Below are 26,153 nucleotides of genomic sequence, written 5' to 3'. Positions count from 1 at the left end.
TGGAAGTGGGACAGTGAGACCTCCAGTCTCCCACTTCCATTGGGGGTGTGTGGAGACCCTCAGTCTCCCAGCTGTGGGGCTCCTGGTTCTCTGATGGGGGACATGAAGTCTCCTGGTTCTAGAAAGGGGCACTCCTGAAGAGTGGAGGTGGAGTACACAAAAAAGCACTTGTTGACAGTCTGCTCTGCTCTCCTTCTGACCTCTGCAGAAGGCGAGAGAGCAAGAATCTCCACCTTAGGATGCTGGAGGACTAAGCCCTCCCCTGACACACTCCACAGTACATGTGTATGCAACAGGAACTACTTCATTTTGAAGCACTTCCAAATAGTAGCTGTTTTCCCAGGCTTATTTTTGGAACACTTCTGCCATTTTCAGAGCACTTCAAAGGGGGTGTATGCCTATCTGCTTGTCCCCTGAAGTGTTTCAAAGGCATCTGAAGTGTATTAAATGTTACATCTGTCCACACCCATGTAAGACTAAAGTGTGGCTGCTAAACAGCAATATTTCATTCCAGAGATGGTTATATTTCAGTAGTGGGCAAAGTGCTTCCTATCTCCATATACTGGATCAAATCCTCAACTATTTATAAACATGTGAAGACTTCCAGATTTGGTTCATGGCTTGTAAAATACTATAGGATCCTTCTGGGCAGAACACTCTAGAAAAACTGAATGCACTATTCCAACATGAATTCAAAAGCTTCCCTTGTACCCCACATGGTTGCCTACCCATTTGTCTGTATTTTCTTTGTTTCCTATGAAGTATAGGTAAGAAGACACTATTTTGGGGATGCCTGTCCTGCTCCCATGTCCTTCTTACCCGTACAGATGAAGCCAGGCAACCCTCCATAGATCAGCTCATCATTGTCAGGTAACACAAAGGGGCACCTGGTCTGCACCTCCAGGCAGTATTGCTTGCATGGAATCCGGTGTTGGCACTGCTGTTGTGTCACATTGAAAAACTCGGAGCAGAGCCAGGCCTTGTAGACAGCCTAAGGGAAGACACCAGAAGAGGCAACATCACATCAGCAAAACATCTGAGCAGTCACTTGATAATCTTGTTGTTTTGTTTTTTTCAGTGAGGTGATAGAGAGATAAGACTATCTCTTAGCTTACTATTAAACCTCAAAAATGTTTCGTCAGTACTTCATGCTTATTTACTGAATTAACTGGTTCATTGAAAGCAAATTTGAAGGTGTTAGGGATTGTAGAATTCAACTGAGAACCTAAAAAAAAAAAAAAAAATCACAAAAGTAAAACAAATTACCATATACACAACTGTCCTCTACTGATGGATCCCAAGCCAACATAACAGGCCATAGTGACCCTGAAAAGGTTGGTGGGTGCAGAATTACACTTGCTACAGCCTGCAAAATGTATTACATTGTTCACATGTCCATTTTATGAACAAGGATTTGAAAGAATGGAGGACTGCAAAGTAGGCTGGAGTAGCTGTTGGAGATAATCCTACAATAAAACACTATGTTAACTTGGTACCCAGCTCTACAATAATGAACATGTAGCCTAGTGGTGGGCAGTACAACTAACCAGCATGGAAGGTGAGCTGTAATAAAACCAGGGTATGCAATCTAGCACTTATGAGCAACCTCACAACAAAGCAATACTTGATAATGTAATTGAAAGGCACATGTATTTGTGTAGATCTGAATACCTTCCCCAGTTCCAGATAAAGTTATCAGGAATTTTGATCCTCATACTTCATGGTAAAAAATAATCACTAACTGGATCAGGATTAAAACCCCTTGGTGGGGTTTTATACCTTTCTGTAAAGCATGTGAGTTTAGCTGCTGTCAGAGACTTGACACCAAGCTTTTTGGATATTTGGGGTCATTTACTTTGAGAATACCAATATATAGACAACTACTGGAAAAGCTGCACTAGCTCCACCCAGTTGGGAGATGTGGATACTACCAATCTTGCCTTATATTTTACTTTGAACTTTGTTAATGAGAGCTCCTGCACTGTTAGACCTGCCTCTGATTTCTCCTTTTCTGTCTCGGTATTAAATCTGCTTCAACTTCTGCAGCAGGGTTTGGCAACCTTTTCAGAGCACAGGCTGAAATAATTCAGCTTGGGTCAAGGTGGGACAATGCTTTCAACCTGGCCATGTTTGCTTCTCTCTGGCACCAAATTCCTGCCAACGTGGTTGCAATCCGACTACTGTTAAATGCCTCAAAATCCCCCAAATACCAAAACACTATTTAATTGCCCCACCACCAAAATGGTGCCAGTATCAGTAGTCACAAGAACAGTGCTATTTCGTGTGGTTCAAATGGACAGCTTTCATGCACAACACTGCATTCCACAAACATTTTCCTGGCAAGTAAGTAAACAGTGCTTTGCCTGTAAGTGTTCATGTTTTTTGCGCTCACCTGTAGTTGGTTACAGCTGTACTTTGCAAAATTCCCTGATTCAAAGGCTAGCTTGTAACTTAGATTGCGCTTGTGCCTGCCTCAAATGGTGTGTCATAAGCTCTGGCTTTAAAAATTTTTTCCAGGAGGAGTTGTTGCTGTCAACAAGCCTGAGAAGTATAACCAGGGCTTGCTTGCTCCAAGGAAGACTAAGCCATTCAGCAGTGAGGGAAAAGGAACAAAATCTTAAAAACTGGCCACGGGGGTGACCCTACCCACTATGAGAAAACAGAAAGATTTGTTAATATAGCTTTCCTCTTTGTGGAATGGAGGGAGGGCTGGTCTCCTTTCATCTGAACATCACTCTGTTTTCCCTTGCCCAGAGCTGTCAGTGATTTGGGCAGTCAGACACAGCCAGAGAGCAGCCTCCGGCAGGCCTTTCGGTTTCAGTTAAGGCTCCATTTCTGCCTGCCTCCTCACTCACTCTGCCCCATCCCTCTCTCTCAGGCATAAGCACCACAAGCAGAAAATTAGCAGAGTTTGTTCCTCACATTTTTGGAAACAGGCATCCTATGTTTTTCACAACGAACAGTTAATCTCCTATTTTAAAGAAATTCATAACAAGAAGAGAGCAAGAATACAGCATCTCTGAGACACTTCCAACGTACATTGTGGTACTGAGGCACCAGTTAAAAAATTAAGACTCAAGTGAGGGACCACATTCAACTTATTTGATGATGTCAAATCAAAAGGTTCTTATGGAGTTGGAGGGGAGCATAAATTCCTCTTTGTGGGTCCTTGGCCCCATAGCCCTGGCAGCTGGGGGGGTAGGGGGCTATGGGTGAGGGGCAAGGGGCACCAGCAAGGCTGGGGGCAGGGGGAAGAGGCATGAGCAGGTCCAGGGGGCTGTGAGGGAGGAGTAAGTATCTGTGTTCTTAAAAAAAACGCTCTTCTTTAATGGAATCAGCCAGTTAACAGAATCAAATCACCATTTCCCAAAGTGATTCCAAGAAGAGGAATCCACTGTATTTATACTAAGTGGAACAAGTACCTTAAGTGAGATTGAGAGCGGAGAACCAACTCTATGGGGTAGTCATTTGGACGGCACAAGAAGGTCAAGTCCATGTTGGTTTTACCACACAAACCAAAGCAACTCTGAGTTAGAGATGTCTGGAGATGGGCAGGCCAGGGAGTACCCCATTTTTGTGGAGTCCACCCCATTCTATAGTCCTGCTTTCTGGTTCTTAATGTCCTGTTGTCTAGGCAGAGCCTCAAAGAGATGGTCTAATTAATTTTAGTACAAAGCAGAAGCGTCTGCAGAAGGCACAAATGTCTTCAGTGGCAACCCAACATAGCTATATCCGAGTGAAATTCCTTGTCTTATCCTGTAGCGTGGGGAACATCTGCCTTATCATTTCTCCACAGCTTTCAGAGCCTGCGTGAGTGAGGCTTTGCAGAGCAGAGTGGAACAGTTACCGGCAGGCAAGCAGGCAGGCATGGTTAAACCTGGCCAAGAGCCATGGTAAGAAATCATGGCCCTGACAAGCTAGCTCAGAGGGACATTTCCTGCCTCTGCTAGTAGAAAGTGCTTCAATGACTGGCTGTTGAGTGACCCCAGGGTCAGCATTTACAATGTGTTGGAGGTTTCCCTGAGGAAAGATTGAGACTAGGCTCCTACCAACCTTCCACATTAGCACAGGCTGCAGCAGCAATAAGAGCTCCCACAGCAGCACACAAACTCTATTAGTTTGGAGCTCTGGGCTGTGCCAGAGGCTGCATTATCCCTTTTGTTGTGAATGAGCAAGAAGCAGCAACAGATATGTAATACAAAAGGGCACAAAAGTCCTACACATCCCAAACACAAAAGTTTTCCACATTATTGGGGCTGTTGAACTTGGTAGTTGAAGTGACTAATGATAGCCTAAATGCTTCACTATGGCAGAACAGACAGAATCACCGGCAGAAGTATACCCTTGAGTTTGTCTGAAAGTAACCATAAGTCCAGTCTATGTTGGACTTTACCTGCACCACTGCTACTGACAACACCCAAAAGGTCTGCTAAACTCATATGCCTGGTTTTACCTTTGTTCCCAAGCCCTGGTAGGATGTAATTTGGTATTTTAATTGATTTTCCTTTGGATAGGGAAAATTTGTACTGCAGGTGAGGATGAAGCACTAGCTGGGCAGCTCTGGAAGCAGTGTCTTTCCTTACAAACACAACATGAGTGGCAGCAAAGTGAGCATTAACACAAACATTTCCCTGATAATGTCTATTCCCTAAAGGGGACAGCTTGAGGACTGACAGGGAAACAATAGGGTGTTGCAGCTTGAGGAAGGACCGTTCACATGAATGGATGTACAGGAAGGCAGTCAGCAGGAGACACTATAGTAAGTGTGATTAGTTTTTCTATTGAGATAATCTCAATTTCCACCACTGGCAGCATGGATTAGCCATTTCTAGGGAAAATGAAAACATACACCATTCTGTTAGGTATGATATGAGGGGTTGGGTGAGAGAGACAGAGAGAACACGATTTTAAGTGCCACCTACTGCACTGTAGGGGTAAGAAGAAACTTTCCCTAGTTGCATTTTATCCTGTAATAATCTATTATGCAGACATTTATGCCTTCTTTTGCTTCATCTAGTTCTATCTCATCAAAGACGGAGTGCCAGGTTTGATCCACTGCTGCTCTGTTCAAGTTTGGCAATTCCTTTGGTCCTACATTATCCCTAAAGTGCTCTAAGGGTGCATGATGCTTTATAGAATGATTAAGTGGCAGGTCTCTGTCCCAAGGAGGCTGTTGTCTCAATTATAAAATATATATTAATAACAACTGAAAGACGGGACCGAACAAAAGGGTTCCAGTGCTGAAAAGCCAACAGTGAGATACACTGATAGTCACATAGACATGTTACCACCTCTCTCCTTAAAAATGGAGTGTAATTAAGTTTAGGGACAGTATCCAAAATGATGTCAACCAAAGAATACATGGAAAAACTGGGCATCTTGGGCATATGAGATAGCAACAGACTCTGGAGATGGATCATAAACTAAATCCTCAGACAATAAAAGAGCTTTCTCAGTGGAGCTTTTAAAAAATAAAATATCGTGTGCTGCTAAGAATCTAAATGCAATTTCACTACTCTGATGCTAAGGAAAAATGTTTTCCCCATTTTCTCCAGTAGAGGGCGCATTCATCCCACTGCATCTTGCTCCAGCAAGACTCTACTCGACTCTTTCAATTCTATTATTAAAGCAGGAGAAGAAGAAACAAACCCCAAAACATACAGATCAAAGTAGACAAGGAGGATGAAGGGCCATTAGTGTACACTATTGCTCAGCGGTCAGGGTTCAAATCCTGACTAGGTCGCAGGAAAAAAAAATCTGTCCCTGCCTTAGAGGAATTGTTTTCTATTACATTCCTACAGCATTTTTCAGCCATCCCAGAGTCTTTAATAATCAAGGAATGGAGCCTTAAGCATTACACACTGGGTGTCTTTCTAAAAATATCCTCTAATTCAACCCAAAGTTACTGAGTTAAATGCAGGAGTCATTGGATAGTCCCTATTTTGATGGAGGTCAGACTAAAATATCAAAGAAGTGCCTTTTGGTGTTAAATTAAATGATTTAAGATTTATATTTCTGGTATGTGACTCCAAAAATTAAAAAAAATATATAGGGAGACTTTCTCTCTCAGTTCTGTTCTTTATGTTTTTCCACTAACTACTATAAGGTATGATGGGTTTTATCCCTACTAAATGATATGGGTTTTTTTTTTTGTTAAGTGTGATAGTCTCATCTTAATCTTGTAAACTCTCTCTTGTGCAAGCTGACATGGGAAACCAGTAGTGTTCTTGCTTCATTAATCCATTTATTGCCATTAGAAGCTGCGTTACACCTACTGAAGAGGTGGGAGAGAAATTACGAGAGAGAGCCCATGGCTAGTAAAGGCTGCTTGATCTGATAGTGGAAGCAGATTTAACCTTTTTGCCTTGAACATGTCTTGAAGCAACAACTGGAAATAACAGACAGGTCTAGATGTTGATAAAAGCTCCAACTATATGACTCTAGCATTGTTGTTGCTTAGAAAGCTTTCTGTTTGTGTCTTCCTCAGCCTGTACTGTGTGTGTGCACGCGCATGTGTGAGTGTGTGCATGTGTGTGTGTGATACGCATGCGGCATCCATGAGCATGCATACTCATTAGAACCCAGCTGTTCCCTGTGCACAGAGCAGCACGTGACTCAAGAATATAGGAAATGTTTTGGTGGCTCAAAGTTGGGGGTGCAGGAAGTAGTGAATAGGTGAACAGTCATAGTATTACATTTGCTCACGTGAACTCTATCTAATAGTGCACCCACTGGCAAAAATCAGGATCTGCTTATGAATGATTCATGACCGGGAAAAAGGGGTTAAATTTGCAATGAATATCATTCACTGTGTTCACTATGACTAATCTGACTAGCTCTAGTACAAGGTGTCTCTCCCAACATAAGCAGAAACAGCTGCTGCAGGGCCTGAGAGTCACAGGCAGAAGGCCTATAATGCTAACCTCTGAGAGAGAGTACGGAGGCAGTAAACAGCTCAACAGTAAACAGCTCAACAGCAAGTCGAGGCTTTGTTGCATTGTTTCCCTTTGGGGCTCTACCATGCCCTCGTGCTGAAGACAGACAGACAGAAAAGCTGCATGCGGATTCTTAGGCAAATGAAACAACTGCTGCAACATAAATATTCCATCCACAAGGACCTAAGCAACCCAGTGGGCACCACCTGCAGCCCCAGAAACAGCAGCAAGGCCTTCTCATACACCTTTAAGAGAAGCACAGACCCTGTGGTGGCGAAACAACCCAGACAGGACATAGAGCCCTTCAAATCTCGATGGCCTACCCTATCATGGAGTCATAGAAAAGGTGGGCTGGAAGGGACCTCCAGAGGTCATCTAGTCCAACCCCCTGTCTGAAGCAGGATCATCTCTTTCCAAACGATTCTATACAATTGTCTAACCCAGTAGTGGCTGACCTTTTCAGTCTGCAGGCCAGATGAGAGGTCCCAGGTCCATCCGTGAATCAGAACTCATCCATGGCCCTGATCTGGTGGCTGGTGCTGGGCCAGCCTGGCTCTGATGCAACAGTTTAGGTATGGCCCATCCAGGAAAAATGCAATCCGATGAGAAGGACCTGGCTGGGGCCTGATGAAGCCACATGGGAATGGGGTCCTATCCCTCCATGCAGGGCACAGCCAGGGCTGATCCAGTCCCATGGAGCTTGGAAATTTGGCAGTGGGGGAGCAATGGCAGTGTTAATTGCCATTACTCCCACATTGCCAAATTTCCAGATCAGTGTGGAGACCCACAGACCAGATTATGTGGCTCTGCAGGCTGGATCAGGCCCAGCATTGAGCACCCCCCGGACTAACCTATTAGCAAAACTACAGAGTGAACCCAGATGCAACCACAAGACATAACACCCTAATCTGCCACGGGTAAAGCAGAGGGACCATGCTGGCCAACATCCTGCTGCTGCAAAAGTTAAAATAGTCTTGTGAGATTCAAGGATCCAAGATCCTAGGCATACACAGCCCTGAGCTAGGCCTGCTTCTGCCTATCATGCTGAAGGGTTTGACTGAGAAGGGAGAGATGAACAGGGCCATTTAGGCCATATCCAATTCAGCCCTCACAATCCGTGCAGGATTGTTCCCGACAAGTCTGTTTTCTAGGATTTTGTTTAGCCTAGTATTAAATGTCCTAAGCAATAAAACTTTCTCACCTTCCCCTGAGACTATTTCATAGCTGAGAACAGTATATCTTACTGTCTGGAGTCTCTCCCTGATATTTAACATATGTTTTCCTGTCCATAAGTTCATCTCCATAAATTACCACAAATCATTCTTCCTCTCGATGTTTACACATATCTAATATTTGTTGATGCTTTGTATGCCCCATTTAGTCATAACTTGGCAAAGTTATATTGATTTACTCCTTTCACCTTTCCCAGCCCTTTAATCATTCACGACTCTTTTCTGAACTTCCTTCAGTTGGTCACTTTCTATTATTAAAGCACCCTAACCACTGGCAGGAGCTGACAGGATGTAGAGACGGATGTATGCTAGCAAGGGCATAACACAGGTGAAGTCTATTTCCTCTGCACTACAGCTGAACTGGCCAGTTTTTGGTCACTTTGCTGTCACATCCAGGTTCTTTGCCAGACTTTGTCTCCCACTCTCCATTAGTGCTTGCTGTGTAAGTCCATATGAAATTGTCATCAGAATTGTGGCACCCAGTAACTTCCTACAAAGCAACCTTTTCTTTAACAGACGTTAATACCACAGAAATACACTAGACCCTGCTGGAGTTTTCTTCTGGGGTCAGCCGTATTGGTCTATGGCTATTTGATAGAAGGAGTCTTTCGGTTTGAGTTGATATCTTTTATTAGACCAATTTGGAGGTGGGTTGATGTTTCTAGAACCTCCAAGTTGGTCTAATAAAAGATATCAACTAGACCCTGCTGGGACAGGAATATTTATGGAAGCCCATCTGGTGCTGGTGGCTATAGAGTCTCCATATCCCACTTGTGTACAAAGACAGGAAAAAGCAGGATCTTAAAACTAAGTTCACCCTTACAAAACTCCAAGGGAGAAATCTATGGGAATCGGCACCCAAAGTAACCTTCCTCTATGAATCTTCTGGTTAGACTTCCTATCTGAAATGCAACTGAAGCCTCTTGATGACTAACACCTGTTCCTGTGACTCACAGAAACACAGCACCTGCAGTTTCAGAGTTTGGGGATAACAATACATCTAGAGCTTCCAGTAGGAACCAGAATCATTTCCTGGTTGTGGTAGCAGGTGAAGCAACCTGAATCTCATAGGAAGGAGACATTTCCTCTCAGAGAGAGCTGAGGCTCCTCTGGGCATTAGCTACTGGAGACATCTATTTGCTTTCTCCCCCTCTACTTTGGAGGTACAAAGAAGAGCTCTTTTCTTTCTTCAAAAGGCTTGTCTCGTGTGGAATGCTCCACACTCACAAATACAAATCAAATCTTAGCCAAATCATAACCTGCTAATGAATGGGTGCTTCTAGGGCTAACATCATAGGATACTTAATGCCGATGATCCCCCTGATGATGGAGAATCATAGCTCTCCTTTCTGTCTTTCAGTTCCCTGTGGCTATGAAGTACGTACTGTATAAACGCCATCACATTCCAAGGGCACTCCTCTCCCCTATGCTCTCTGAGTCTGATACTTTCTCACCTGCACGTATTTGAAGGAGGAGAACCCAGCTGTGACTTCTGTGGGTGTTTAGTTGGACATGCCTGGTGCAACATGTGATGAACATCTCCTGTTATTGGTCAAAAAATAAAGATGGCAAAGGGCCACTGGCTAAATACAGCTTGTGGCTTCCCCTCTCCTGAGCCAACATGACTGTCAGGCAGCCAGCTTTCTAGGACTAAAACACACAGGGAAACACCAGTGTTTTCCTACCAAACACTATATAGTCTGAAAAATATATCCCTACACCACAACATTATGTACAAGAAAAAAAAGCTGCAAAGATTATTTAAAGTAATGACTCTTGTGACTTCAGCTTTTCTATTGCTCTGGTTATCTCTGAACTTATATACTCCATAGAGACTGCCATCCTTTCACTATCAGGCAAGATGGGAAAGAAATTGGGACAGAAAGAAACTAATTCTCCAATGAAATCAGTGAGAAAGACACAGTTATGTATACTGATTTAACATTGTTGTTTTACATTTTCTTCAGGTAAGTGAAGCCAGGTTTTAACTAATATTTCTTTATTGTCATTGTCAGATAGTTTTCAAGAATACCAGGTACAGAGAAATAGCCTTCAACCCTGAGTAGTTGTGCACCTAAGATCTCTGCCCCCATTCCTTGCTTTAACAGCTCAGAAGTCTGCTTAGACTAGACAACTCCCTCAGAGCGTACACTGTCTTACTGCTGGGAAGAGGGAAAGACCACAAAGATGCATCATTTATTTGGGAGGAGGCAGGGTCAGGTTATCTATTTGCACTTGAATTTTCCAGACACTGTCTGGCAATAATATAAATTATGTTAAAATGAAACTAAGTTTCTCAGATTATCAATATCCATCTAGCTGTCTGCCTACTGGTTCAACAACACCTAAATCTGCATTCAGAGTCCAGGCCTACCTCGTCCTATTTGAATTTCTCTCATGACCTGCCTGTTAACAAAGAAATGGCAGCCCCCAGGAGATATGTTATAACTTTTATTTAGAGTAAATATCATACTAATGTCTTTTTAAAGCAATTTGATAATTTTTGATACAGCCCCAGTTGATGCTGATGCTTTGGAAATATTGGTGTTTTCCTTTAAACTACTCCAGTCAGATTCAGAGAGCACCGATCATGGGTTGGGATGGAAATACATCTTTGGGATTCATCCCAGCAAGCCCCTTTAGTACCTTAAAGAGGATGCAGAGCCTGGGATAAACTAGATGCCCACAGGGAGGATCATCTGTAATTAAGTTAACAAGCTGCTGTTTTCCCATTAAAACAGGAAGTGAGGCCTGGGAAATTTCCTCTGGGAAATCCTGATTGTGGCTAATCATCCGGGGGGGGAGGGGGGATGTTGGCCCAGCTGGAACAAAACCCTTCTCTTTAATTACAGATGGGGGCTCTGGTAATGGCTGCCATGGCAACCATGGGCCTCTCATCTGCTTATTGGGGAAATAGGATTTGCAAATTGAATCGGGAAGATACAAGGATTGGGCATATAATAGAAGGGACAGGTAGCCAGGGACATGGTAAAAGCTAATGGTGGGGTGGGAAATGAAGAAGCTTTCAATTAATCCCATTCAGTTCAGAAAAGTAAGATGCTGCTGCTTCCTCTTCCAATAACATAGTATGTAAATGGAAGCATTTATTTCACCAGTTTGAACTTCAGAATAAGAAGAACTGAGTTGCAAGTGACCCAAATCCACCAGCCAGCCATCAGGCGCTCCTCCAAAGTGTGGTCTATGCACTACAAATGCAAGCCATGGGGCGCATCTATAAGAGATGCCTTAGGCTAGGGGGAGACATTACACATAAACCCGTTTAAATGTTCAAAACTGGTTTAAACCTGTAACAGAATAGACGTTCAGTGCACATAAAGCAGTTTGAAAATGGCTGAAACCAGTTTAGGATAAACCTGGTTGAATGTAGAATCAGACTTAACTGATTTGTGTCAAACCAGTTTATGCAATATCTGTCCCAGACCCATGTTTTAAGATAAACCAGATTCCCCCAGCATCCCAGCATGCTCTCTGGGCTGGGAGGGGCTTTCCGCTCCACAGCAGGGCTGGCCCCTCCCCCCTGCTCCCTGGCTGGAGTTCCAGCAGAGACTGCAGGTACAGAGCATCTGCCTGGCTTCCCCCTGCTAAGCAGGAATTATTCCTTCCACCCCTCTGTTTTATGCAGACATTCAGCATTAGCTAGCAAACCACATGCTGACTATGGTCCCTGCTGTGGGAAAGGATAAAGGCAGACAGGCTTGTTGGAGCTAATCAACAGGTAGCTTAATGTCCTTTCTTGGTAAAGCTGTTTAAGAGCTCCATTAGTTAATGAAGAAAGGCTTTGTTTTCTTAATGGGTTGATAAACACTCAGTTAGGGGTAATAAACATTCCCTGCTGGGCTGCTTAGGAGGGGGAATAATAAGAACATCCTGCCAGGGCCTGGTCACGTCCCCTCAGCTCAGCCCTGTGGAAGAAGGGAGGGCTGCTCTAGTGCCCTCTGGCTTCTAGGTTGAGCCACTACAGGCATATGCCTGCATGTCTGGAATGAAAAGAGAATGTCTATCCACCTCCAAATTGATTCAGACTTTGCAGTTTACACTAACCTGCAAAGACTGAATCAGTTCAGTCCCAGGCTTTTTGAATGTCTGTCCCTAGCCCAAATGTGTTCTACTACGCATTAGTGATTAAGGGCACCATCATGGCAAAAAACGTGTTAATGTGCTAATGCACAGTAGAATTAGCACATGTACTATGTACTATGCAGCTACTGCACCTTTATCTAGTACTTTATTTAGAGGTACTAAACATAATGTGCAGTAGCAAAGGCACATTAATGATTGTGTAGACACACCCATAGTGTATTTACGATGATACAAATGGTGTTTTGAAACTTCCTGTTAGCAACATCCTATGGTGGGCTCCATGTCAGAGGCCATAAACTAGATACCAGTTGGCTGCCATTGGAATTATCAGACAGTGGGTGCATCTACACAAGATGTTTACCGTGGAATTGCTTAATTAGCTGTACAGTAAAATCTCAGTGTCTACACGTGTGACTCTACAAGGCTGCAGTAAACTAATTAACTCTGCCATAGGTTAGTACTTGTAAACACAAGTACTACCCTACAGCAGTGTAATTTAGTGTGCTGCAATACCCAAGGGTCCTTCAGCTCAGGGGCTGCCTGCTGGCTAGCCTTGCACTGGAGCACCCTCATGCCCTAGCCAGGTCCTCCACAGCGTGTCGGAGGAGTCCCGGTTGGCAGGCTGACCCTCTGGGCCACTCCGACCCAGCTCAACATGCTGTGGTGCTGGGCACACTGTGCCAGAGTTTATTGCATTGTCCTAATTGCACGTGTAGATGCACACTGTATGAGCTTCATCACAGGATATTGAAATAATGATGTCTTAATGATCAGCCCAGTATATTTACCAGTGTTGTATTATGTCTACTTTTATATATTCCCTTCTATGACTCAAAGGAAAAGCCACTGTTAGTGGAACATCACATCCCACAATACATCCTGGAGGGTCTCCTGCCTTGGCCTAGCTTTGCTTTACCATGACACAACACTAGGTATCATGGCTGGAGCCTCTGGTTTTGTATTCCATCCCTCAGCGTGTCTTTGTTTTTTTTTCCCCCTTCAGCTGTGCTCTCAACTGATTTCCTCACAAGCTCCAGCACTTGTTCCTGATCAATGTGCTGGGCAACTGCTGTACTTTGCACCCAAATTCCACTGTTGAGATTTTTGTTCCCATACTAATTTTCCATTTGCTGTCTTTTCCAAACACCTCCGTGTACTTGGGAATCTGGATGAATTCTTCCTTATGAATCCTTCTTGGCCCTGCATTCAGGCTTAGTTTCCTCTGTATTGTTAGAGATCTTGTTTACAGTGAATGTAAGTTTTCATGTGTACAGGTTTTCCTTGCCAACCACGGGGGTTAGGTTCCAGAAAGTTCCTGTAGCTGGCAAAACTGCAGTTAGTAAAACTAAAGGCTTATGGGAAAAATGCAGTTAGAGACTTGAATACTGTATAGTATAGTGTATAAAAATCATTTTTACTCACCTTTAATAGACGGGGTGGTCAATCGGGCATAGGCATACCCCTAAGGGTACTCAGACAGGTTATAGGGGGTACGCACCAGCGGGCAGGGATGGAGCACACCTAGGGCGCAGTGGCAGTGTCTCCCCTGCACATTCGCCTCTTACTTGGAGGAGGAGAGGCAGAGGGGGAAGGGAAGGGGAGAGGAAGGACGTGTTGGCTGGCTCCATGCAGCAGACCGCAGCACTTCCCTGCCCCCACCCATCTGAATGGCAGGGTGCAGATGTTTTGTGCCCCCCTCCGGTGATGCGCGATTGGCTGGTCAGCAGGCCATGGATGGGGCCCTGGCCAGGCTGGGTCATGGGACAATCCAAGCCCAGGGATAATGGGAGCTGTTCGCCCACACCCCTGGATGAGCTGCTGGGCTCAGACTGTCCCACGACTCAGCCTGGCCAGGGCTGCTTTTCCTTGCCACCCTGCTTCCCTCCCCTGTGATGGCAGGGAGCAGAGAAGCCATGTGGGGATCTCCTCACCCACCACTGCTCACCCCATGTTGCCCTGGCAATGTGCCTCCTGCACGCGGGGCTGCACTGAGGCCAGCAGCGTGGCGCTGTGTCCCTCAAACCAGCAGCAGGCACAGGAAGCATGTGGCCAGGGCAGCACAGGGTGCACAGTGGCAGGCGAGGAGATCGCTGTGTGGCTTCTCAGTTCCCTGCCATGCTGGGTCGTGGGGGAGGGAAGCAGGGTATCAGGGAACAGCGGCAAGTGGGCCTGCTATTCCCTGCCACTGAGGGTAGGGCAGCTCCCTGCCACCACCCGCAACTCTGGCAGGGCTGGGGGAGCAGGGACTGTGGCCAGGAGGAGAGGCACAAGCAGGGCCAGAGGGTTGCGTGGACTGATGCATGGCCATGAAAAACCATGGTTGGCAAAACTGTGGCTGGTGAGGGAAACCTGTACTGTATAAGAAATGGGGAAGAGAGCTCTTAACCTGTTCCTAAAGACTTCACAGGTAGCTCTTGTATAGCATCGCTCTTCCCCACAACTGCCCCTAGTTCCTCCTTCGGTTCTTTGAAGGCATAGTTCCTGGGACTTGCTCTTCCATCATGGCCTGAGATGAGCATCTGGAGTGGCTGCGCCTCATTAATCTCGGACGTAGGGAAATGAGCGCTGCTAATGAGATGCTTGGGCATCTCTCCAAGCCCTGGCACATCAGGATGCAGTGCAAGAGGAAACAGGATTACTAAGAGAGGAAGAAGAGTCCCCCTCCCCCCTTAATGGTGGAGAATTCAAGGGAATGGATAACATTATGTTGCTGTCCAGAAGGAATCACAAACACAAGCTACAAAGTCCAATTAGCACTGTATACAATTACAGCCGCCTGGAATTTTGACATTAACAACATTGAACTTTTTCACAGGGTTTGTTGATTGGCCTTGCTGTTTTAGCATCAATCTGTAACAGCTGCTTTTTTGGTGGCTCCTTTGATATTCTAGAGTTGCATCTTGGCTGTGTTATTCTGATCTTGGCTGTGTATTTGCCACATTCAGATTCTTTGGCTTAGAAAAATATATTGGGGGGGGGTTAATTTAGTTTTGTCAGATGCTGACAGTGCTGGAGACTATTGTGAAATGGAGAATTCCAGAGTGAGGGCAAGGGAGTGAACAACAGCAGCTTAAGTTTCCTCACACTGCCTCAGCAATGTGTCTTGAGCCTAAGGTTAAGGGGCTACCTCCAGAACAGAGAAGAGGTGTGGGGGTCTTTCAATCCTAGGCAGTCGACAATAAACTCTGCGCGTCACTGGGCTATGTGATGTGGACACTTGGACACTAACCATGGGGCTGACAAGCACTAGGCTTATCTCATACACACTACCAAATGACTTGGGGGAACGGATTTAATTCTGAACTTGCCTGGGCTGGATTCAGACAGGTGACCTAGCAGTTAAGGGCATCCTAATGTATCAGGCCTCCTGAGGCATTCAGACTTATCTGAATTTCCTAAAGTACACTTTCTTAAAGAGAAAATGTTTGGCGATAGCAGCACATTTGAAGGGGCATGGGAATGCCACATGCTATCCTTGTGCCTTGTCTGTCAGTGGGTGGTACCACAGTGAGACGTCGTCACCAGTGAATCCCTCCTTTCTGGAGCTCTTGTGCGTGAAAGTCCATGGTCTCAGTTGTGTGCTCAGGCAGAAGGGAAGTCCTCTGGCCCTTACTCCCACCTGGGCTTTCTGTTTTTTCAGTAACTTTATTTGTTCTCTGTGTGAGGGCAGAACGTATGTACCCAATGTGTATGCAGAGGAGGGGAGGCCCTTGAGCTTGTGTAGGAAGGGGAACTGTCAACCACACAGGGCAGAAACAATGCAGTGAAAGGACAGAGTCTTGCTCTGTGAGCATCCAGCAAAGAAACCCTGTTTTTCCCATGAGGGCAAAATGATGTCTGTGAGAGGGATTTGGGAAAATTTCCCAACTGGGAAGAGCATCTAAATTATGATCAATCTGTTTCCTCAGATTTGTCACACAGGGACTCGGATCTCTGTTAGGCTGATGTAATTCTAGTGACTTCAGTGACATCACTCTGGGTTTACCCTGGTGAACTACAATAGAGCTCAGACTCTAGCCCAAAGAGCAGTAGCCGCAGCCACAGTCTCTGTGATTTAATTCAGAATTTTGTGATAAACCTATTTCTTAACCCCCCAGCTGCCAGGATCAAGTGCTTACTTGAAAAATCTCAGTGTTCATAGCAATAGTAAGTTTCTGTCCCTCATGGTTATGGAATGAAGCTTGAAAAACGCAACCCAAGTGAACTCCAAAGGCTCAAAAATGACATGGGAGATGATACCAACCTAAGGCCAGATTATTTTTTACTGACTGGGGATCTAAGTGGACTTAGATGCCTAAGTGCAATTCTGTTCCATCCTGAGAATCCATTAAATGCATCTAGGTTTGTAAGACACCATCATCAGACCCTTAAGACTGAGTCAAAAAGAGCAGCATAGAGGAAGATAACCCACTTGTCTTTTGTATTAACTGGTTTTCAGGGACTAGATTGCATCTAGGTGCCTAAGTCCACTTATATACTTAACAGGTAGAATAGAATCTGGCCCCTGGTGCTCAGAACCAGACATTTGGCACAAGCACGATCAATCTGTGAGGATGCATCAAAGGCATAGAAAGTGAGCAGCAGCTATGGGAGGGCCCAGAACAGGACATTATGGTTATATCTCGGATCTACATCAGACACTGACTGAGTGAAGGTCTGCCACAGGGATGAGGCACTGTTGAACAGCCTGCAATAATCATTAATTCAATTATGTTTCAGTGGAAAAGCAAAGAACATTTTTAAACTATATATTCTGTAAATCTGTCAGATAGTTCAAAGGCTGAGGCACCAGACTGGCTGTACTGCACCCAATACAGCTCTGGAGGCAGGGACACAGAGACAGCTGTACATTTCCTTTGCCTTGGCCTGATTGTGGAGCTGCTGAGCACTACTCCAACACCTCGAAGCAAAACAGAACAGTCAGAGCTGCTGTCTCTTACTTTTGACTGCTAATGGCTCCACTCAGGTTTTCTTCACCCTGCCCTCCGCAGAGCTCTGTGCAGCGCTCCCTAAGTGCACTCACCCCACTCATCTTCTACTGCAGGAGACTCCTCAGGTCGCCAGCCAAGCTGGCTTTGAAGCTTCTGTATACTCTGAAAGCAGCATGCAGCAGCACTGGTAGGGATCCAAGTCCCTCTACTCTATCATGGGGCTACCCAGACTCTTATTTAAACGTTGATAGTTCTCAGTGGTGAGTTTCTGATGATGCCCAAGGATCAAGAAATGAGTGAAACCAAATCTTATACAACAGTTTTGTCTCCTCACTCACTCATTCAGTGTGATCCAGAGCTGCTCTGGGCTTGCATTAGCGGAAAGGCAAGACCAAGTCTGGTCTCCTCTTCAGAACAAATTCATCTTCCTACCCAGAATGTGCCTGAAAGACAACTCAAAAGCACAACTGGCTAGGAACAGCAGCTGGAGGTTTGGTGCTGCAGGGTGATGTCACTTTTTATTTTTGCAGCCAACATACATGTCAAGTAGCCATTTAAACACTTATTTCTGGTAGCAAAAAAAGGAGAGGACATCTCCCCCATCCCTCTCCTTCCTGCATCAGGGAACTCCTGCTCCTATACTGTGCCCTGGTACTGCTACTGGAGCCAAAGCCACTGTAGGGAAAGTTCAGGGTGGCATATATGTGTTTGTGTGGGGTGGGTGGGTGGGAAGGAACAGGCAGGTGAGCCCCTTCTCCCCTTAAGCAGCACCTAGGACCTGTACCCCATTTGCCCACCCACAGTGACACTACTGACGCATCTACAAGAGAGATGGCAGGACCCTAACTGTAGTTTATAGGGAATTGAAAGTATCCTCTTAGAAATAGCAAGAAGGACCCCTTAGTGGACCTCACTGTCTTTTGTTTCAGAAGCTCCCAGAACCCTTCCAGGACAGCAGCGTAGAGGCCTCCCATACTGCATACAGTTAGTTGTATAAACCCCACCAACAGTCCAGCTCCTTTCTTTTGCTCTTGTTCCTGAAGAGCAAACAGTGCAACCCCAATAACATCCACAACTGGACAAACAGAATTGCTGACAGCTCCCTGGGAAGCTCTGGTGCATCCTCAACCTGCACTGGCATGCATGTTTATGGGACCTCCACAGTGCCCTGTGCAAACAGTGCCTCTTCCAGCCAGTGTGAGCAACATACACTTCAGAGCCCAAGTGCGACTCCCATGGAGGTGAAGAAGGCAAACAGCCCATCTCTCAGTTCTCCTACAGGGTACAAGCAGGTGCCTCGGGAGAGGAGAGATGTGTGAGAACCCAGCAGCCTCTACCCAGAAGAGCAGAGACAGCTGCCAGCAAGAGCTGAGGTGCATTGGCGAATATGCAGGATGCCAAGGGCAGGGCAGGTGGGAATGCTGCAGGGCTGGCAGGTGGGGCACTGCCCATGAGCATACATAATGTCTGCCCCACTATATTTGTCTCTAACCAGTGCTAACTTCTGCCTGTGCTGCAGTGCGCAGAACTCACCCTCGCTCTTCGACCCACACAGAGCAGAGTCTCATCCTGGAGTGAGAGCTGTGTGCACAAGCACAGATTGGGGGCGGGGGGGGGCTGCTCTGCTCAGACCTTGTGCTCTATGCTGGGGGGTGAGGGGAGAGCTGCAGCTCCAGTGATCCATCAGTCTTATTCTATCTGATTATATTCTAGCCCACAGAGCCTGTTGGGCTCCTGGAGGCCCCTTTATCTCCCCCCTCCCCATTGTCACTCACACCACACATAATCTCCCACTTAGTCCAATGCAACATTTGCCATTGCAGCCTGGTTGCCATGGGAACCTGTGGATGTTGGTTTCCAGTGGTGAAGAGAGGGGGGCGGGGAGCAGAGAGGAAGAAGGAAGCAACAATTAGACCAGAAATCAACAAGGCAGAGCTTTGAGTGTTTTACCCAGGCAGGCAGTGTGCTGCGAAAAGAGGGACCTTTAAGAGGCAGCCCAAAGGCCTCTGTGTTGCTGCAGCTGCCGCGCTCCCTGCGCACCGTGGCTTTGCTAGGAGCTGCCTGGTTGAACAAACAAACAGCTTCCCACCCTCCCCTCAACTGCACAACACCCCGAAAGCAAAGAAACAGAAAAGCCCAATAACCTTGATGAGATTTGTTAACATGCCAGGCAGCGTGCGGGGGAAGGCTAGTCATGGACATTCCCACAGGACTTTCTTTGGGAATGAACAAGGCAAGAGGGAAGAGGAACACAAAACTCTCGGCCCTGGGGACAGTGACTGAGCTGCAGTGTGGGAGATATTTCTAGGGAATTATCCAGATGCCTTCCTACCTCAGCAAGTAGGACAGAGGCAGCGTGGGAGTGCAACCAGGCTGGATGGTAAATGGGAAACAGGGATTTGCCCAAGTAAATCAGTATTGCTGTTCCACCAGTTTCAGCCTCCTGTTGTTGGTACCAGACACTTCACCGGAAGGCGCAAGACACAAATCCCTACTACGCCTAGCTGACTGTATGGTGCTAAGTGAGGGCAGGGTCCAGACTTATTTCCAGACGCCTCTGGTGCTTCCTTTGCTAATCCTTCTCCTATGACTTCTTCTGCAGATCTGGGCCAGTTGCATTATGTGCAGTGGACCAGCTACAGCAGTTTTTGATGCCATATCAATGTTTCAGAATATGCTTTCTAGCTTGCAGGGAATATACTAAGTTTAATTATTAAACATTGTCTTGGGGCAGGCAGACTGTTCCTGCAACTGAGAATTACTTGCTCACTTAAATGCAGAAAAGCCTGTTTCTCTCTCATACATTTTGGAAAGCAAGGCACACACCTTGAAGCACAGCAATTCCACGGCTGTGGTCGCAACAGGCAGAAGGGCTCCTGCTCATAGAAGTAGCCAGCCTTTATCAAACCCAGCCCTGGCATTTTGCTTGATGACTTCTTGCAGCTGGAAATTCTACATAATCGACAGCAGGCGATGCTGGGGAATGCAGAATTTCAGGGTGTTTGTTCTACATTTCCTAGCTATTAATATCTTTGAATGACCACTTCTTTTTTTTGTGGGATAGCTGCTTAATATAAAACTCTTCTATCTTGCTGGGTGAACTTTGTGAAGAACCCAACGTTCATATCTGTGCAGTGATGTCAGAAACAGTTGAAACTGTGTGCGTTATGTTGTATCCCTTATCCCAACCCTGGATCATCTCTAACTAATTTCCTCTGGCCAGGGATACTTACTCTGTGCCTTTATAGTACCCAACACAATGCAGTCCTAATCCTGGTGAGGACCTCTGGGCATTATTATAGAACACATTAATAATTAGTGCCACATTGTTAGTGTTATTTATTTTTATTGTTATGGTTTGCACTGGGACTAACCAAGAATGAGGCTCCAATATGCAAGGTACTGTACAGATAAACCGAGTAAGAGACAGTCTTTTCCTCAAACAGCTCACAGTCTAAAAAGATCAGACAAGCTCAGGGTATGCAGAAGGAAGAGGATGCACAGGCAGTATGAATGGACTGAGGGGGGCAAACATTCTTTCCCTTCTTTTCTACATGTAGGTTTTTGTGAGGAGTATACTGTATTAGCTAAATAAAGGCATGATGAGACAGGGAAGAGGGGAAGAGAAGACAGAGGGGAGAAAAATACAGGAGCAGTGGGGGAGGCATGAAGCTGAGGTGAATAGACTGTGAGAGAGTGGCCTACAGCAAAATAGCCAACCAGTGCAGGGCACAGAATATCCATTCAGAAATGCAAAACACTTTCCAGGCATCCCTTTTGTCCTATGCTCCGTACTTAAGCGGTTGTTGTGTCAGCTTCACTGTCTAGAGGGTTCCTTTCTGCAGCCTCTTCTGCATGTGTGTGGGTATGAGGAAGTGGGTGTCACAGGGATGCTAGTGCTGCATATAAGAAGAACTTGTGGCGTAAACATCTTTGCCCAAGTGAAACAACAAATCCTAGCAATAACAACTGTAGTGATCTCCTGTAGGACTAAAACATAAGGGATGCTCACCTTGCTGCCTGTGTGGGACTTCCTTTGTGGATACCTGCAAGTTATCTATTCATCAATGCTAAATGTTAGCAGGTAGCTTGCAGTTTGGATTGAAGGACAAAGTACACAAATCTGGACATATGGACCTGCTGATTCTTGATGCCCACAAAATACAAACATTGGATTTAAAAAAAAAAAAAAAAAGCATCCTTATTGCTACCTCAGAACCCAACAGAAAACAATGGGCAAGCACCTATAGCAAAGTTACTTCAATCAGAACATCTATATAAAACCAGACTGCCCCCAGCACCTCCCCCAAAGGGGGAAAAACAGCACCATAGAATGGAAGGGGAGCAGGGAGCAGTTGTGGCCAGGCCCCTTTGTCTCAAACCCTAGCCAGGTTTGAGGGGATGATTACTGGTTGCCTTCACTTTTGTCTAAGGAAATGGGAAGTTATGAATTTTCCCCTCTGAAAAGAAACATCCTGAGAAATGCAGCTTGGGCATCACAAAGTTGTGGATTTGTTTTGACTAGAAAGAAGTGTGGGTGCAGCTCCTTGAGCTCTCACCTCTGGTGCCATCAACCAAGCAGACCTTGCAGTGGGACGTGTGTGGCTCTGGGCAGACCTGAGAGAAAAAAAGTTCTCTGCTGTTGAACACTCAGCACCCCATCATGCACACACATGCACCCACCCATTCCCACCACTCTGGTACTTCCCAGAGCTTTCTCTAGTCCTGGCCTCTTTGGCACTGCCACTTGCCCTCACCATCATGAAGGAGACCTCCCACCCTGGCTGTCATATCCAGTGAATACCAAAGCTAGACCTCCTTGTTCAGTTAGCAGAGCTTTGATCTGCTCTGTGCTGTGCCCAAGTTGCACCCCAGGCTCTGATATCCCTATTTGTAGTTTACCTCATGTTCTGCGCAAGTCAGAGTGCAGCGTGCACTGTTCTGAGCTAATGCAAGGCTCTGCCAGTCCCTGCCTCCTGTCCACAGGGGAAAAGCAGCCCTGCCAATTCCCAAAGCAAGGAAGAGATGTCACTATTACAAGTGCATTCATCTTGATAAATGTTTTGACCAATCAGCTGATATTTTAGGTAACACACAATAAGCGTCTGATTGAAATTAATTCACAAAGTGTATGTGGGAGCCTTTGTTTAACGTGTGCTGGGATTGTCTGTCACTCACTCCATTCTGGACTGAATTTCAGCACAGTTCCTGATTCCTGCTCTTCGCCCGTCATGAGCAATCTCTTTAATCCACTGTATTTCCCTGTCTCCCTCAGGATGGCTTACCACTTGCCATTAGGGGGCAGGATTCAGACACAGAGGGCTCCCCGGAGGCTGTGCACCTTCCCGTATCTTCACTCCAGGCCTTAGACCTGTAAACTGTGTGCGGGCCACATTCATCCCATTTAGTACTGCTTGGCCGCCTGCTCGTACAGACACAATACCTCTACTGAGACTTATCTTCCTTCAGCAATAAGTTCTGTTCTCCTTATTTCCACTTTCCCTGCACCTAGCATCTTTCACCCAGTTTAGGCTCAGTGCCTTCCAAGTCCCCTTTCCTCATTCTTCCTGGAACCAGCATCTCCCTCTTCTTTGCTTCTGGACCACCTGCAGGCTCTTTCAATAAATCACAGCAGCAGGTAAGAACTTGCAGGCCCTTCATCTGCACTGAAGGGGCTGCAAGACTGCACACTGCTGACCACACTGAAGGATTTTGCACCTAATCTTTCCCCTGGCTCATGGATTGATTGCTTTCTTTTCAAATCAGAATTTAACACCACAGTCAGAAACAGTCAGAAATGGGGAAACCCCTTGGAAAATAGTGGTAATTTTCCTGCAGCCTGAATGAATTCATATACTGGTTCTGAGTCTGCATTAAAACAACAACATTAATAATGAATAACCTGCTTGTGTATTTGAAATAAATTTAATTTTCTTTGATATCTACAGCAGAACACCAGGGACCGAGCTAAAGCTGTTTCATTTCTAAGGAAGGAGAAAGAGATCCTAGGTTTGTCAAAGCCACAATAATCTTCCCAAATTCTTACTCCTGTTCTAATGCCCAGCATAGTGGCCACTATTCTTCCAGGTGAGATGCATGGAAAAAAAACCCTCTTTTAGGAGAGGGACAGTTCAAACTGGAGTTACAAAATGACATAGTAGCAATACTTGAGTTGGTGAAGTTAGCTATTGCAATCATCACCAATCACCCCAATCTTTGGGCAACACAGGCTTGGCCAATTTTTAGGAAGCGAGGTAGGAAGGGCTAGTGCAAAGCAAAACAAAGCTTCCTTTGGCACAAGTCACCAGCAGGCAGGAAGGAAAGGTTAGGCTGCAGAGGTGGAAATAAACCAAAACCATTTCGAAGAATCCACTGAAACTGTTTTTGAGTGGGGAGGACTCCACAGAGGAGTCTGTAAAGATACAAATCCTAAGCAATAAGAATAGAAATCTACAAGGAGGGTTACACTGCCAGCCTCTGAGCAGGAAGAGATATTAAGTGCACAATGTTGAAAGAGATGAAAGAGGCAACAAAATCTAATAAACAATAATAATGGATGAAAGACCTCAACTACCCACATATAAACTGGTCAAATGTCTAATCAGGACAAGGTTCAGAGATTAAATTTTCCAACACTGTACACAACTGATTCTCAGAACAGCCAGTTCTAGAGCACAAAATGGTCCAGGCTTGATTCAGGTCCACATAACATACGGTTGGTTCAAGAAGTAACTCCAGTTAATCATTCAGCAACAACAACGCTTAAAACTAAACATCTTTGGGGAAGGAATAATACTAAAAACTAACTATCATGATGCTAAATTTTAGGAGAAGGGAATTCTCAGAAATTACAGAGCTAGGAAAAAAAGTCAGAGCTAAAGACTATTAGTCCTAGTATGGAGGCTACGTAAGCAATCAAACATATGAAGACACCTGAATGGACCATAGCAATGGAAAAGCCAGTATTGTTAGAGGGCAGATCCAAACGAGCATCCTTCAGAAACTATAAATCTGCCTCATTGGAAGTGATAGACTAATGCAAAACTGTGAGAGGTCAAATGTAAATGAAGATTACAAGGAATCTGAAGAGCAGTTAGCTAACGTGGACACACAACAATTTATTTGCTTTTAAGAATATCATTTGCATGAAGCCAGAAGACAATCAGTTGGTCTGCTGGAGCCAGGGGGCAATTAAGGAGGATAAGAATGTTGCTGAGAACCAAGTGATCATTTTTGCTTTAGTTGCACCAAGTAACAGCTGTTGAGAAAACAAAGTGATCCCTGATATTGTTCCAAGATTCTGCAGAGCTGCAAATGTTTCCCCATCATTAAAAAAAGTACCAGAGTGATCTTGGGAATTGCCAACCACTGAAACAAGTAAAACTGTTTACACAATAACTGAAGTGTTATAAACTATCCAGATGGACCTGACAGAGTCAAGACAGACCTTTTGTGCAGGAAAGTCAGGTCTCTCCAATCTGTTAGGATTGCTTGAAGTCCCCATTCTCATTAGCTATCACCAAGGCCAAAAGCTAAACAGGATTCAAAAGTGGATTAAAAATGTATAAGGATAATGAGGCTATCCAGTTATATTAGATAGGATTAAAAAAGGATATGAACTCTTGTGCCACAAGGCATAAATCAGCCATTAGCTGCCGGGACTTAGGAAGATGCTTTTTCTATGGTTACAGTGTCTTCCATCTTCCTCTCAAGGAGGTGGTCTTGGCCATGGCCAGATAGAGGACAGTGGTCTAGAAGGACCACTAGTTTAGTATGGCAATACCTGTGTTGCATAGAGTTTAAAGCAAAGCAATGAGAGGAGCAAGCTTTGGCATGCTCACGACCCAGGTGACATGTAAAGTTAGGGGTTGATCCCACAAATCCAGGAATACCTGCTGTGTACTCCTGAGGACTTCTCTTCCTTTCACCTCCCCCCTGACTCATAAGAACACTCTTGAGTGGTGAAGGTGCACCATGCCTCCCAGAATCAGGTCTCATGAATGGCAGGACCAATGCAATGCTGCTGGAGAGTTGCCACTGCTGGGTCCCCTCTGATCAGACATGAGCCCTCAGCATGTTTGCAAGTGGGAAATGACTACAGGTGTAGGCGAGTACTGAATGAATCACTGCTAGTAAGGACATGGGACTTGAGCTCAGCAATTTTTTTTTTTGTTTAATAAATTGGCTTAATAAAGAATTGTGCAAGCCCTCTAGGATTGCCCTGGCAGACTTCACGTTGTGCATCCCTGTGCTAGGCATTATTTACTGATATTTAAAAACTCAGCTTCACGGCCTCAAAGAGTAGATTCTGAGCAGACTTTTGTCCTGTGGCAGATCCTGGATTTTAGCTGAATGCAAACGAGCGAGGCAGCTTTTGAAATCCTTCCTCTTAACACACCGTATCATGGAGGAGGAGAGTGTCCCATCCTGACAGCACAGTCACTGGTCCTATACAATTACAGTTGACAGACAGATGGGACACTCTCTGTCACTTCGGTGTAGGGGCAGAGACAGCTGGGCACAGAGGGGTCTAGCAATGCTTGTTGCCATGCATGACTTATGTGTGGAAACACTGGAAACCAGAACTGTGAGGAGAACTGGTAACTTCCTAAACATTTGTGACACATGCAGATGTCGTAGCTCCTGGCAGCTTCAGCTGATGGAAACAACTGGTTCAGATCTGGCCCAGGTCAGAGCCAGAGCTGATTTGGAATATCTTTTTTTTTATTCTTTGAGGCACACAGCTTGGGAACATCCTATTCTCTGCCATGTACGTGGGGCTTCAACCCCCACCAATACTGCAGGCTGTGTGAGAATGAAAGGTCGGGAGGAATCCAGGATCCCTCTTCGTTGCCATGGTGACCAGCAGGAAGTGAGAGACATCCAGACCAGCATCTCCCTACTGAAGGCTGCAGACAAGTGCAGAGAAATGAGCTTCTCTGCAGAGTCTGAAG

At 45.4% G+C, this 26,153-nt stretch overlaps 1 protein-coding gene across 1 annotated transcript in view; it reads right to left on the bottom strand.

Moving 5' to 3' along the window:
- Positions 1-26,153, bottom strand: part of NALF2 (NALCN channel auxiliary factor 2) — a 76,853-nt gene that overhangs the window by 11,700 nt on the left and 39,000 nt on the right. Inside the window, exon 2 of the mRNA XM_090060176.1 lies at positions 820-991. Coding sequence (XP_089916302.1) covers positions 820-991 — 172 coding nt within the window. The remainder of the gene's footprint in view (positions 1-819; positions 992-26,153) is intronic.

This window comes from Crocodylus siamensis, chromosome 8 (assembly GCF_052110815.1).
Source record: "Crocodylus siamensis isolate JL-2025a chromosome 8, ASM5211081v1, whole genome shotgun sequence".
In the NCBI taxonomy this organism is placed as follows: Eukaryota; Metazoa; Chordata; order Crocodylia; family Crocodylidae; genus Crocodylus; species Crocodylus siamensis.
The sequence above is the reverse complement of the archived record's forward strand: the minus strand, read 5'-3'. Positions and strand labels throughout refer to the sequence as shown.